Source organism: Papaver somniferum, chromosome 11 (genome assembly GCF_003573695.1).
Source record: "Papaver somniferum cultivar HN1 chromosome 11, ASM357369v1, whole genome shotgun sequence".
Taxonomy (NCBI): Eukaryota; Viridiplantae; Streptophyta; class Magnoliopsida; order Ranunculales; family Papaveraceae; genus Papaver; species Papaver somniferum.
This window is the reverse complement of record NC_039368.1, coordinates 117,837,167-117,849,847: the sequence shown is the minus strand read 5'-3', so window position 1 is coordinate 117,849,847 and position 12,681 is coordinate 117,837,167. Positions and strand designations below refer to the sequence as shown.

At 36.9% G+C, this 12,681-nt stretch overlaps 2 protein-coding genes and 1 non-coding gene across 5 annotated transcripts; 2 read left to right on the top strand and 1 right to left on the bottom strand.

Moving 5' to 3' along the window:
• Positions 1–1,307: 1,307 nt before the first annotated feature.
• TRNAG-GCC lies at positions 1,308–1,378 on the top strand. Its single transcript has one exon. It is a non-coding gene; the product is annotated as a tRNA-Gly (tRNA).
• An 85-nt stretch (positions 1,379–1,463) lies between these two features.
• LOC113322592 (phosphoinositide phosphatase SAC8-like) lies at positions 1,464–6,881 on the top strand. 2 transcript variants are annotated; one of them, XM_026570719.1, is made up of 20 exons: positions 1,464–1,881; positions 1,995–2,069; positions 2,172–2,299; positions 2,381–2,472; positions 2,573–2,630; positions 2,711–2,767; positions 2,877–2,910; positions 3,085–3,165; positions 3,248–3,354; positions 3,646–3,732; positions 3,813–3,890; positions 4,095–4,159; positions 4,362–4,460; positions 4,570–4,669; positions 5,017–5,125; positions 5,222–5,294; positions 5,417–5,510; positions 5,682–5,768; positions 6,223–6,289; positions 6,370–6,881. In XM_026570719.1, exons 1-20 carry the CDS (start codon positions 1,710–1,712, stop codon positions 6,495–6,497), a joined length of 1,791 nt encoding a protein of 596 aa, XP_026426504.1. In that variant the 5' UTR covers positions 1,464–1,709; the 3' UTR covers positions 6,498–6,881. The 2 variants fall into 2 exon arrangements, 1 of the variants encoding a protein (XP_026426504.1); XR_003347237.1 differs by lacking the exons at positions 5,417–5,510; positions 5,682–5,768; positions 6,223–6,289; positions 6,370–6,881 and having other exon boundaries at positions 4,562–4,669.
• Positions 6,882–6,938: 57 nt separating this feature from the next.
• On the bottom strand, positions 6,939–12,648 carry LOC113322593 (UPF0481 protein At3g47200-like). 2 transcript variants are annotated; one of them, XM_026570721.1, is made up of 6 exons: positions 12,539–12,648; positions 12,285–12,436; positions 10,306–10,446; positions 9,690–10,196; positions 8,385–9,028; positions 6,939–8,065 (listed from the first exon to the last, which is right to left on the bottom strand). In XM_026570721.1, the coding sequence occupies exons 5-6, from the start codon at positions 8,973–8,975 to the stop codon at positions 7,271–7,273; spliced, it is 1,386 nt and encodes a 461-aa protein (XP_026426506.1). In that variant the 5' UTR covers positions 8,976–9,028; positions 9,690–10,196; positions 10,306–10,446; positions 12,285–12,436; positions 12,539–12,648; the 3' UTR covers positions 6,939–7,270. The 2 variants fall into 2 exon arrangements, with proteins under 2 accessions (XP_026426506.1, XP_026426505.1); XM_026570720.1 differs by lacking the exons at positions 9,690–10,196; positions 10,306–10,446; positions 12,285–12,436; positions 12,539–12,648 and having other exon boundaries at positions 8,385–9,082.
• Positions 12,649–12,681: the final 33 nt, after the last annotated feature.

Genomic DNA, 12,681 nt, shown 5'->3' with positions numbered 1-12,681 from the left:
GATACCATCTTCGTCAATTAGAATTGAAAATTACAGCGGAAATGATAGAAGGATCGAGAAACCTAAGAAAATATTTTCTTAGTCTGATACCATAGTATAAAATGAATCCATTAATAGTGAGGAGAGAAATCACAAACGGTTTAACAGACTTGAAACTTAGACAAAGAAGATAACCGGAACCAGCTTTATGAGTTGTTATTACAACTAGACTAACGTGCACAGACAGGGTGCATGATAATAACCATACACATCTTGACCAATCAAGGAGTAGATAGTGGAGGCTAATACAATAGCCAATTAGAAACAGACAACACATAAAATAAATGTAACATGAGTGTAACTCTATTTATGTGTTATTATAAGCGAATTGAATGCTACTAATAGAATTTGAAAAATCCTGATGTGAATACTTACAACACGTTTGTTTTCTCTACATAGAGCTAGGTTTACGTCTATCCCTATGTAAAAATCACGATATATCTTAAATTTATGTTTGTTTTACCACTATAAAATAACTTTATATTTAGATTTTAAGTGTAGTCAGTAATTTTTATTTCCCATTTCACCTTTATAAAATACACAAATTCCATTCATTCTTGGGCATTTTGTCAAACATTTCCCATTCCGAAATTTTGGATACTGAAATTTAAACACCGTAGTATTGTACCGTTATTCACGACTAGATAGCAAAAGGAAAACATCAAAACCAGACTTAAATCCAAAGTTGAAAGACATAAACAAATACAAACTATTGAACCAAATTCTTAACGAATTCATAAAATTAAAAATATGAAGATAGTTCACCGGAACGAAGTGAAGAATAGAACATAAACAGATATCTTACATATATAAGAGAGATCAATGAAAGCTTTCTGCTACACTTATCGGAGACTGAAAGAAATTTCTAGGGAAGACGCTGAAAACGAAAGAGCTGGAGGAAACATTTCTGATTGTGGACAAAATTTAGAAACCTATATTAGTTTGAGGATAGACTTGACATTTCAATATAAGATAGAGATTAAGTACCAAAAATAGCACGAATTAGATGCTATTTTAGAGGTAGTGGAATAAACAAACACCAATATAAATGGAGCCCCTCACCAGATAGAAGAAGATAGTGTTGCCTCTAGGTAGAGGAAAAAACGAACACGTTGTTAGATATGCACATTCAGCATTCTACTCAATGTGCACGCGACAATTAACTTTGATCTTTTGCTTCAAACAAACAAAAAAAAACTTTGATCTTTGGGAGGACAGTCAAACACTACTTAGCTATGTAAATTTGGCTGGGGTGAGAATCACCGTAAGCACCAGTGGTCTAGTGTTAGAATAGTACCCTGCCACGGTACAGACCCGGGTTCGATTCCCGGCTGGTGCAGTTTTTTTTTTTTTTTAATTCTGTTTTTCCTATGTCATATTTAGATATTTCACCTAGTAATAATGACACAGATCAGCATCATCAACTACCTTGTGTTTATCTTCTTCTTCATCTGTAAAATTAGTTAATCAGAAAATCAACGAAATCTATCTAATAATTCTATAACATTTTTTCTTTTTGTATTAAAATACTAATATTCTTAACTTTATTATTATCAGTTTATTGTGGGAGAAGACCATTATTCTTAAGAAAATTTGCAGGCTGACTAGCAGTTGTTCAGAAAGACAGCCAGAAGCTGATATTCTTTTTCAAGCATACAAATTTCAACATTATGAATGAAAATCAAGTCATTATGGCAGCAAAACAAGAAGAAAGATTCAAGCTTTGTGATCAAATGGAATTGCAAGAATTTCCAGACAAATATTTGATTAGATCTGTTGATAATTCATCTCAACAGCAACAAACCTTCTCTGTCGATCGCTCTGATGGAATCATTCAACCCGGTTAGCCCATTTTTATTCATTATTGATTTGATTAAATGCTTAGGATTTTTTGAAGGATAGAACAATTATTGAAGTGCCCACCTTAGTGAAAATGTCTGTTAATGGTTATTCAGGGGATACTTGTGATGCGAATCCTACCAAAGTTTCTACAATTTATGGAGTTGTTGGAACGATTAGACTGCTTGCAGGTAATTTTTTCGATGCTGGGGTTGCTGTAAAAATGATAGCTTTGTTATGAATTTGTTATTGAAGAATTTGAGTTTTTTTTTTTTGTTTTGGGATGGTGTTAGGTACTTATTTACTTGTAATAACTTCAAGAAAGGAGGTTGGAACGTATCTCGGATTCACGATTTTCCGAGTAATGTCTATGAAGTTTATGGCTTGCAATGGGAGTTTAAGTTATTCATCCTATCAAGAAGTAAGTTCTTTGAGAAATTGAAAGATTAAATTTTATTTGTAAAAGTTGTCTTGAAAGTCATCTGAATAAATGTTTGTGCAGAAAAAGGATGAGGCTTACTTTATGAGTTTGTTAAGAACGGTCGAATCAACTCCCGGGTTGTATTATTCATATGAAACAGATTTAACTTTGAAGTAAGTCCTTGTGTAATGCCGCATTGTAAAGTGACTTGTGAACTTAAGTGTCTGTCTGGTTGTATACCAAACTGATGTCCATCTGTTGTATCTTGGGCAGCTTACAAAGAACATTCAAGTTGGCCAAAGAGAGGATAAGGAAACCCCTTTGGAAGCAGGTGTGGTTTCCGTCTAATGAGATTAATCTAGATGAATTTTCGGTTAACGCTTGAGGTTTAGTATTATTGTTTCCTTTCAGGCTGACCCTCGCTTTGTCTGGAACAGAAGTTTGTTGGAAGATCTTATCGAGTGTAAGGTTCGTATATTCTATTCTTTAGTATAACATTTTATATATAATATCTGACAATAGTCCACTGGGTTGTTTTTATCATTTCTAAAGCACATTTACTTACATTTGATTGCAGCTTGATACATTCGTCATTCCTTTGGTACAAGGCAGTATCCTAAAACTTGTGATTTTTATGCTCTCCCGGACATTTCTTTCCTGAATTTCCATTTTCTTTTACTTTGGAGTTCTTTTACTTCTTTTCATGCTCCGGTCAAACTTGTGAAGCTAGCCGAGACATAAAAGATACAAATCATTTATTTTGTTCTCGCTTAACTGAGGAATAGGTTTTCAGACATCACAGTTCACGCTGAAAGATTCTCCTGCCAGAATTACCTTAATCTCTAGGAGGTGCACACGTCGTCTAGGTATTACAAAATGCATCTATTACTTGAAACAGTTGTTTCCATGACGTTATTGCTTCTAATGCTGTAATGATAATTTCACTAGGAACAAGAATGTGGAGAAGAGGAGCCAACTTTGAAGGTGATACTGCTAACTTTATCGAGACTGAGCAATTATTGGAGTTTGGGGGTTTTACGGCATCAATTTTGCAGGTATAGCTATGTCGTTCTGCACTAACAAATCCTTACTACACGATTCAGTTATTTTTATGTTTCACATTGCACTCGTTAGGGATTCAGTTGCTGCTGTAATTGTAAGAATAGCTAGAAATCTCTTATCAAGTTTCCATCCCTTTTCTGTTTTCAAAGATGGAAACTTGCAGTTGTCCAAGAGAAACCAATGGAACCTTATGACATCATAAGAATCAGACCTGCTGTGTTGTTTCGTAGGCAAATCCAACACATTTCTTTGAAAGTGATCTTGGTCTGGTATCTGTTTCTCAGGTACGAGGTTCGATACCACTTCTTTGGGAGCAAATTGTTGATTTGAGCTACAAACCACGAATTAAAATTATTAGTCATGAAGAAACAGTAAGTAATCATTTGAATCAGATATTTCATTTGATTTTTTTTATTGATAAGCTCTAATGCTTAAACATACATCTTTCCAGCCAAAAGCAGTGGAACGCCACTTTAACGACCTTAAGCAAAGATACGGAGATGTAGTGGTGCTGGACTTGACTGATAAAGTAAGATATTTCATCGCTGAGCTTCTCTTCACTTCCTTTGAATTCTATATTTATTTTGAGTGATTTATTCAATGGTTCATATAATTTCTTTTTGTGTGTGAATCAAAGTTGTGCTTCAGTTTTAAGAACCCGGTATTTTTTTTTTATATTTTTCATATGTTTTATTTACCTACTTTTTTCCCATCATTTGACTTATTACCATAGCGTGGTGATGAAGGTCAACTAAGTGCGGCATTTGCTAGTGAAATGCAAAAACTTCCGCATATCAGGTGATTCTCTTTTCGCTCTTCTCAATTTGAGTGCGGCATTTGCTGATGAAATAATTACGCTGTGATACAGCTTCACAAAGATTTATCTTGCATTGAGAAATTAATCACCACCTTACTCTTTAAATCTGAACTCTGAAGTAAATGATATGTTGTCCATGAAGTTTACTGTGCTTCTAACTTAGTATATTTCTCTGCTTTTCAGATACGTGTCTTTTGATTTCCACCACCATTGTGGGAACTCAAATCTGGATAACATTGAACTTCTGTATGATCAAATCTCCGAGGACATTGAAAAGCAAGGGTAATAAAAAAAATTGGATGATGTTACATGTCAAAACCTTTGTTCTAGGATACTTATTTCCTGGTTATTCAGTAATACTTTTTAATTTGTTACTGTTCCAGCTGAGCAGATATTTTCTCGTCGACTCTGAAGGACAAATAATAGCAGAGCAGAAAGGAGTTGCTAGAGCTAACTGTATCGATTGCCTCGACAGAACGAACGTCACTCAGGTTTGCAGACACCCTTAGTCTATGTAGTGCATGTTTGTTACTGTGCCTTACGGCTCACGTCCACTGTGATTTAAATTATCAAGTGGGGCAGTTTCTAATATGAGTTTTATAACTGCTATTACGGATCGTGGATGCATGATTCGAGTAGTGGAAACATGAAATATCCGAAGGACAGAGTTGATTGTTACTTGCTTCACCATTAATGCTAATTTAATACCAGTTAGCGAGAAGGAAAAATGGGAGGGCTCTTTGCCCCTTTCTTTACCCAATATAGATTTGGCCTATGGTGCATCTTCTTTAACAAAGCATAGTTTATTAATATATACATGTCTTCCTTTCTTTGACAGAGTTTCCTAGCGAGAAAATCCTTAAATTCACAACTCCACCGGATGGGAGCACTTTCTTCCTCTGAGTGCATATCCACATCTGATGAAATATATGAAATGTTTAAGATATGTAAGGAACTTTTGGCAAATTCAGGTTTTTTATAATACCTATTATTACAAGTTGGAAGAGCAACTCCAGTGCTGACCTCTTTCTCATGTGCGGTAGTATGGGTTGAGCAAGGGGATGAGATAAGCCTGGAGTACTGTGGAACTAATGCACTGAAACGTGATCTTGTCAGGTAACTTGTAATGACAAGCTATTTATCGACCTGTATCCCATTGAACATTCTTTTTTTTTACTACATGTCAACTCATGCTATATTTATAATTACTAATTAGTAATTATGATTGACTTCTGCAGGTTTGGAAAACAGACTCTGGTGGGACTGATCAAGGATGGAATGAGTGCGCTTTCACGTTATTATTTGAATAATTTTCACGACGGCATCAAGCAGGCATGATCCTATTATCTCTTCCTACCAATAGGAAAGTAGATATACACATTTAACCTCCTTTCTATACCTAGGCCTGGCAACATGAATCCCGGTGTACAATTAGTAGGGACAGAAGACTACAAGTCTACATCTTTTTGTGCTTAAACTTTTCGGGAATTCCATGTCTTGCAGGATGCTATGGATCTAATCAGTGGCCGCTATACTGTCGTAAAGAATAGTCCTTCACCATTCCAACTGAATGGTTTTGAATCGTTTTCGGTAAGCAATACAAGATCTACTTTTGGATAAGTTGGAACGGTTTAACTACTAGAATCTGTAGACCTGCAGTATATTCTATCATCATATCACGTGAATACTGTATATTCGTCAGGTTAGTTGATTATCCTGTCAACTGGAATAGCTTAGTTTCACTAGAAGCTTTCACTCCGGGTATCCCAATTCACCAGATACTACTTTCTTATTTACCTGCAAATTTTACCATGGATAGCTTTTAGTTTTGTATGGTCATATGGGCACTTCAGGTGTAGTAGAGAGTGTCTGCAAGAGCTAAGCAGAAACCCCATCTGTAGTTTGGGGGTCTTGACTTGACCTTGACCCGGAATACATGGTAGTTTTGGGAAATTTATGGGGCTGGTGGAACTCCTAATTCTACATTTGTTTTGGAAATGGTATTAATTCTTCATGTTTTTCATCATTCTCTTTAAAACCGCAGTATCTCCCAGTTGCATCAGCTCTACTAATTGGGGGCATTACAGTGACATCACTCACGTTTAACCAAGGTCAGGCTTCCCACTCTTCTTCTTTTCTGCTTTTCCTAGTCAGTTACAGCTGCCAAATCTGAATTCCTGGTGTATCGTAGTGGGGAGAAATGTTCAACATTGTGTGACTACAATAATCTGGGCCGGGTTGGCAGCTGGTGCTACAGCAGTCGTGAAAGCCAATGGAAGGCAGTTCTGTTCACGACCTCGCTTGTGCGGCCTTCTGTAAAAAAAATCTTCAACAACTTCAAAAAGCACAAAACCAAGAACCATTTGGGTCAATGTGTTGAGGTGAGATACAGGGTGTTCTGTTTTTCCATATTGAGAGCTTCTGATGGAAACTACATCCTTTTCTGGAAGAAGAAAAGATCAGTAGAATTTTCTGTCGATCTGAATTGTCAATGCCCAACTGCTAATAATGTACCCTTTGCAGTAAGCCAATTTGTGAAAAGGAAGAAAAAAACTGTCATGTATAAGAACAGCCCCCTCTTCTGTGTTGCCTCAAATTGTGAATTTGCAATATTCTTTACTGGTTTGATGATCTTCAAATACACAACTTGTCAAGTGAATTCTTTCCCAATGTAATAGTAGGAAAAAGAATGGGTTGTACATCATTTTGGATCTGACTGAAATCACCAGATTCAGTTGTCTGACTCAATATGTTTGTTTTGTAGTTGGAGGTAGATCTGACTCAAAAATATTTGAGTCAGTGGCCTGGTTCCATGAGTCGGGGAAATTTTCTTCCCTGATTCAAACAGGTGCGAGACAGGTTGCAAATCAAATGTGATTCAAACTAAAAAACAAACGGTCTGACTTCTCATACCAAGTCAGCAAAAAACAAACACCCTGTTGTCTATATTTTACAAATTGTTCTGAGCCACTTGCATCATTTTTCTTGATTTCAAATTTCAATGCACTTCAGAAAAGATTTGATCTTAGAATCCACATTGGTACATCTAAAACAATCCAAACAATGATAATCTGATTATTCTGTAGCATCTATTAGTTCCCCTTGGGCTTGTAATAACCATAAATAGAATAGAAGGTCTGAGATATGGTGAGAGCCAAAAGTAAGACTGCAGCCAACAGGGAGAGAAGAGCCCATGGGTTCTTGAAGTAGGTGTGGCTGAGGTTAGCACGCCACTCATGCCACTTATTCCTACAGTATTCATCCAGCTGTTTCTGCACTACTTTCTCTAGCCAGCTCTCAGGGTCTGGCGTCACGTCCTTCGTCAATTCGTTAAACAGCTTCGCCACTGCCTTGTCGCTTCCAATCGCATTTTGCAACACCCCACTAGACCTCAGGAGCTTAACATCGTCAGAGGAATCAATGATATTGTCCATGAAACATGCGTACGACGTGATCTCGTTCCCTGCTCCTACGTGGAATCGCTCGAATGCCATCATGTTAAGTAACGTTGATTCTGTGGTGTCATCGATGACCACTACTGGGAGTCTCAGCGTGTGACCTTTGAACCATATGTCAGTCAGGTTGCAAGTTTCAGTACTTTTCTTGAACTTGATTCCGGACTCATGAAGATTCATTGCTGACCTTACGATGTCCTCGCCACTTCTAGTAGTACATGCCATCATGGGACGTTTCGCCTTGCTATGATTACCGGAATTTTGATTTTTGACGGTAGAGGAGGCACCTACTGGTTGGTTTTGATGCGTCAAAAGACTCTTCCTATAGAGGTCCAGTACGTGCAAACAGGTACCCATTTTTTGCATATTATGACTTGAATTGCCTTTACAGAAGTTCAATATGATCATGTTTAAATGCTCTTCGATATCCTCCTGCATGGTTCATGCATGTTAAACTATATTTTTCAATATAAGCTCTAATATATAGTACTACCTCCGTTTCAGGAAAACTGATACTTCTATTTATTCATTTTTGCCTAAAAATAAGCCAAACTGAACATTTCAGGAAAACCGATACTTTTATTTATTCTTTTTTGCCTGAAAATAAACCAAATTGAAGAAAAAAAGAAATGAAAGTATCATTTTTCCTGAAAAGAAGGGAATATATGATAGCGAGTGCTAAAATAATCAGACGAGAATGTCATGCATATTAATTTACTAGGAAAAAAGAAATGATTTATGATCATACGACCTTGGGTTTGGTGGGTAGAACAGCGCCAAGCAGGGTCTTAAGAAGCAGCATGGGGAGTTGGTTTTCAAGCATCAGCATGTCTCTCCTTATGTAAGACAGGAAGTACAGCTTCCCGTGACGGCTGAAAATTGGGTCATTGTCAGCATAGTAGCATTCATCAACTGAGCCGGTAAAAGCCGAGACTGCTGGTACCGCTTTATCACCGTCGGACACCAACAACCACTGCAAAATCTCAAGCATGAAACACCCATCAAATATCATCAGCTTCAAGAAGCCATCATGGTCATGGAGCCACTTTTCGTCTAGGGACTCGTATGAATCCATTAGCCGTTGTAGTACAGATAATGCTTCAACACGATCCACCTGTTGCCGCATGCCGCTGGTGGCGATGATCGAGTCGGTAAGTGTTTGGAGTGTCGCATTGTATCTTCGCAGGAAATGACCTAGGACACGGTGCTTATGCGGATCCATCTTCTTCAAATGGTCATTCTTGCCGTGATGGTAAGGCCCGAATGAGACAGTGTGAGGAAGGTAAGCAGCGGATTTCTTCATGCTATCGTTATTTTGAGAAGTACCAACACTTGTAGTCATAGATTCCGGTAGCTTGTAGATGCAAGGCTTGCTCCATTGCGCCTTCTGCAACTCTGTATCCAAAACAGTAACATCAACAGACCAATTCATCGTCGACAAAAATTTCTTTGTTTTATATATATACTCAGGTATCTCTATCTTACCAGTTGAATAGTACTTCTTTCTTTGATCTAGCTAGCTATATAGTGTATAGGCTACTGTGCCTTTGATATGACAGTACTTGGAAAGTTGAGTTCTTTTTTTGTTCTTTACTTTTTCTTTCTTTTGCCAGGGGTACGTATGTAATCTAATTATCAGACCTTTTATAGTTTTATAACCACAATTTTCCATTGATGCAAGATGATTATGATAAGATATTTAAGACTGACATCATGTTTTTGTTTATTTTATTTTGCATCTGACTTATGTGGATCTTACCGAAGTCACATGACTCATCTGGATCTGACTCAAGATGTTTGTTCTTTGAATCAGATCTGACTCAAAAATATGAGTTAGTGGCTTGTTCCCATTAACCAAGGGCATTTTATTACCGGACTCAAACGGGTCCGAATCAGGGGTTATGTCAAAGTCATGTCGCGAGTCAGATCTAACTCAAAATAAAAAATAAACGGTCTGACATCTGACTCATGCCGAGTCAGCCAAAAACAAACACCATGTGAAAGAAGTACGTAAATCTGAATTTTTTAAGCTGGATTAACATTCATCTGCATGTACCTCATTGTCCTTTTTAAGCTTTCCTGAAATGATTGAAAAGTAGTTGCAGGCACTGGATTGAATATAATTCCTTGCTTATAATATTAGCAACTGCTACACTTTAATCAGGAGTCAGGACTGGAGATAAAAAGATAAACAGAATAGTAAAAGCAAAAGAAACACCAACAGCTAGCAAATAAGAAACAAAAAATACAAATCGAGCAAAAAAAATTTTTATGAGAACTACCAGACAGAGAAAGAGATGCCAATTGTGAAGCTTACTATTTGGCTGGAGATGTACCCCCCTTGGTATCTTTCTGTGTCCATATTTTTATGACAAACAAACAAGCTTTGGCCTTAAATATTGGGTCACATGACAGATTTCAGGATCATCACCGGAATTTCCCGTAGATCTGAATTGTCAATGCCCAGCTGATAACAAATGTAGCCTTTGCACATTTGAAAGATAAACCCGTAGGAAATGAGAAAAGGGCTCTTCCTGAAACATCACACTGTGACATTGTAGCTCTGCAGAAAATGAAAACAAATTTGTTCAGATCGTGTCACACTAACAAACTGCAAATATGAAACAGAATCATTAATCGGAACCCCATTAAACTAAGGGACGGTGTTAAACCTCGATTTTGAACAAAAAACCAACCAGATGTGAAAAGAACAATGCATGGAAAAGCGTTCTGAAGCATATAAAAAAGTCTAGCTTCACCCTTCTCAGTAGATCTTTTGCTCTGGCGTCACAATTGATGAGATCTTGGATGAGCTGCACATTATAAAAGGAAAGCATTACAGATAACAGTTAAAAAGGTAAGAAATCGAATCAGCTATCTGCTAACTTCATGGTTTATACGGGGCACCCCAACAGAGAAGCATTCCTATAAGTCATGTGCCGAATGTCAATGAGACTATTACTTATGATGCAGCTAGATCTAAGGTCCACAAAGTCAATTAAACAGTTCCCACAACATAAGTGAAACAACAAGAGACAGTATGAAAACGATTGAACGGCATCTGTCCCTCTGAATCTGTTTCTTGAATTTACATGAAAAGGCTTTATAAGCCAAACCTCATGCTAAAATTTATCCACAACTTTATTTACCCGGTTGGCATAGCGGAAACAAAGGTCGGGTAAGATATTGAGCAACTCTTCTAACTTTAAGCCTGATTTCTTAGTTACAGCACTTACGTCATGCCAATTTATTGGCTACATTAGAAGATTAAGAACATAACACTAACACTGTACGAGTTCTGTAACTCCTAGTTTCCTATAGAAGATAACTCTAGATTGAACTTAGAAACAAGAAGTTTCTACATCAAGATTCTTGAACTTAACTATGTTTTTAACATACCAAGCTGGTTTTAGGTCAGCAGGGTACAGTTCCTCTTTTTTCAAAGTCGGCAATTTCGAAGCTTTTGAAGGTCCCGACAGAATGAGTCAAAATACAAACCCTTACAAGTAAATCATAAGAAACACCAGAAAAGAAGGTTGTACAGTGAACCCTAAAGCTTACAAAAAAAGACATGCAGAGCCAACAACTCTTTTGACTGCTGAAGAAGAAAAATGATAAATATCCAGATGTAGTGATACAGAGATTAAGATAACTCAGGTCAAAACATGAAGCGGTACTAGTAAGAGGTATACAGTGTGACAAGATAATAGGCTCGTTCTCTAGCTTTTTATCATTGCAATATGCTGATCCATACCCTCAGCCAGTCAAAAACAACAGAAAAAATAAGGGTTGATTGAGAAACATGTGGAATGTTAACATCCTATTAAACTTTGTTCCAAGGATTTAAAAGTCCTTTTCACTAATCATGCTCCCTGTGGCTCGCAACAATTAGCTTGTCCTTCGAATATGTACAAGAATGGTAGATTATATTTGTGATGTTTACCTACTAAACACTATCAATAATCCTACCCAATAGGACAGGTTCAAAAAATAAAAGTATTAGGACTTTAGATCAGTAGTTCTTTGATCCAAGAAGTAATAGAATAACTTTAGGAAAAAGATATCAGCACCGTTCAAGGGTACATAGAGCAGCCAACTCCTCCTGATCATTCTGACACATTAATTGACCACATCTACACGAAGTTGTAAAAATCTGATAGCAAATAAAAATGGAGACATCCGAGGGAAAACATTCAAACAAAAACTACTCCTTACCATGTCATTATTTTGACACCGTTCTTACGAGTTATATCAAAAACTATTCACCTAACAGCACTAATTGACCACATCTACACTAAGTTGTGAAAATGTCATAGCAAATAACAAAACAGAGTCATCGAGGGAAAACATTCAAACAAACACTACACCTTACCCTGTCATTAGTATGAAACCGTTCTGACGAGCTATATCGAAAACTATTCACCTAATAACCTTTCAAATTTCGATAAAATATTCACCGACAACTCTAAATTTAGACAAGCCACCATCTATTAGCAAAATATATCCATACTCAGCATCCACAGTCTGTTAGCATATTCACATTTACCACCTTCATAACACCTAGGCAACAATGAATCAGGCATAAACAAAAACATACTTATCATCATTATCGTAGGAGATATGAATACAAGACTTGATATAAAAAACTTACTTGTGCAATGTGCATCCTTACGGACACCCAAAACCATCGTAACATATATGTTCAGACTGAATCTTAAGGAGATTCCACACTCATCCTCTTGAGTGCATTCCTCCCATTTGCTCCTTGCTATCTTGTACTTCTCGTCTAGGGTCATTAATGACCTGACAGAAATTATGAAATTTTCAATACGAGTGTTTCATGACATTAATCTATCTACATATAGAAAACAACAGATAAATCTGTATTAATACAATCATTCTTACTTGTTGACGTCTGGATTTGAAGATTTAGAATTTGAAGAACTCCTTCTATTACTCTTGTAGAATCTCCTTCTCCTCTTGCCGCCAAAATAGAAAACTTACTAATCTGCAGTGGCTTGAGAGAGGGAATCTAGTAACGTACGAAA

Coding starts and splice junctions, on each gene's coding strand:
- LOC113322592 (XM_026570719.1), top strand. CDS start 1,710: ATGAATGAAAATCAAGTCATTATGGCAGCAAAACAAGAAGAAAGATTC. Junction 3,733..3,812: donor TTATTAGTCATGAAGAAACA/GTAAGTAATCAT, acceptor ACATCTTTCCAG/CCAAAAGCAGTGGAACGCCA. Junction 5,126..5,221: donor ATATGAAATGTTTAAGATAT/GTAAGGAACTTT, acceptor CATGTGCGGTAG/TATGGGTTGAGCAAGGGGAT.
- LOC113322593 (XM_026570720.1), bottom strand. CDS start 9,065: ATGAATTGGTCTGTTGATGTTACTGTTTTGGATACAGAGTTGCAGAAG. Junction 8,066..8,384: donor TTCTACCCACCAAACCCAAG/GTCGTATGATCA, acceptor TGAACCATGCAG/GAGGATATCGAAGAGCATTT.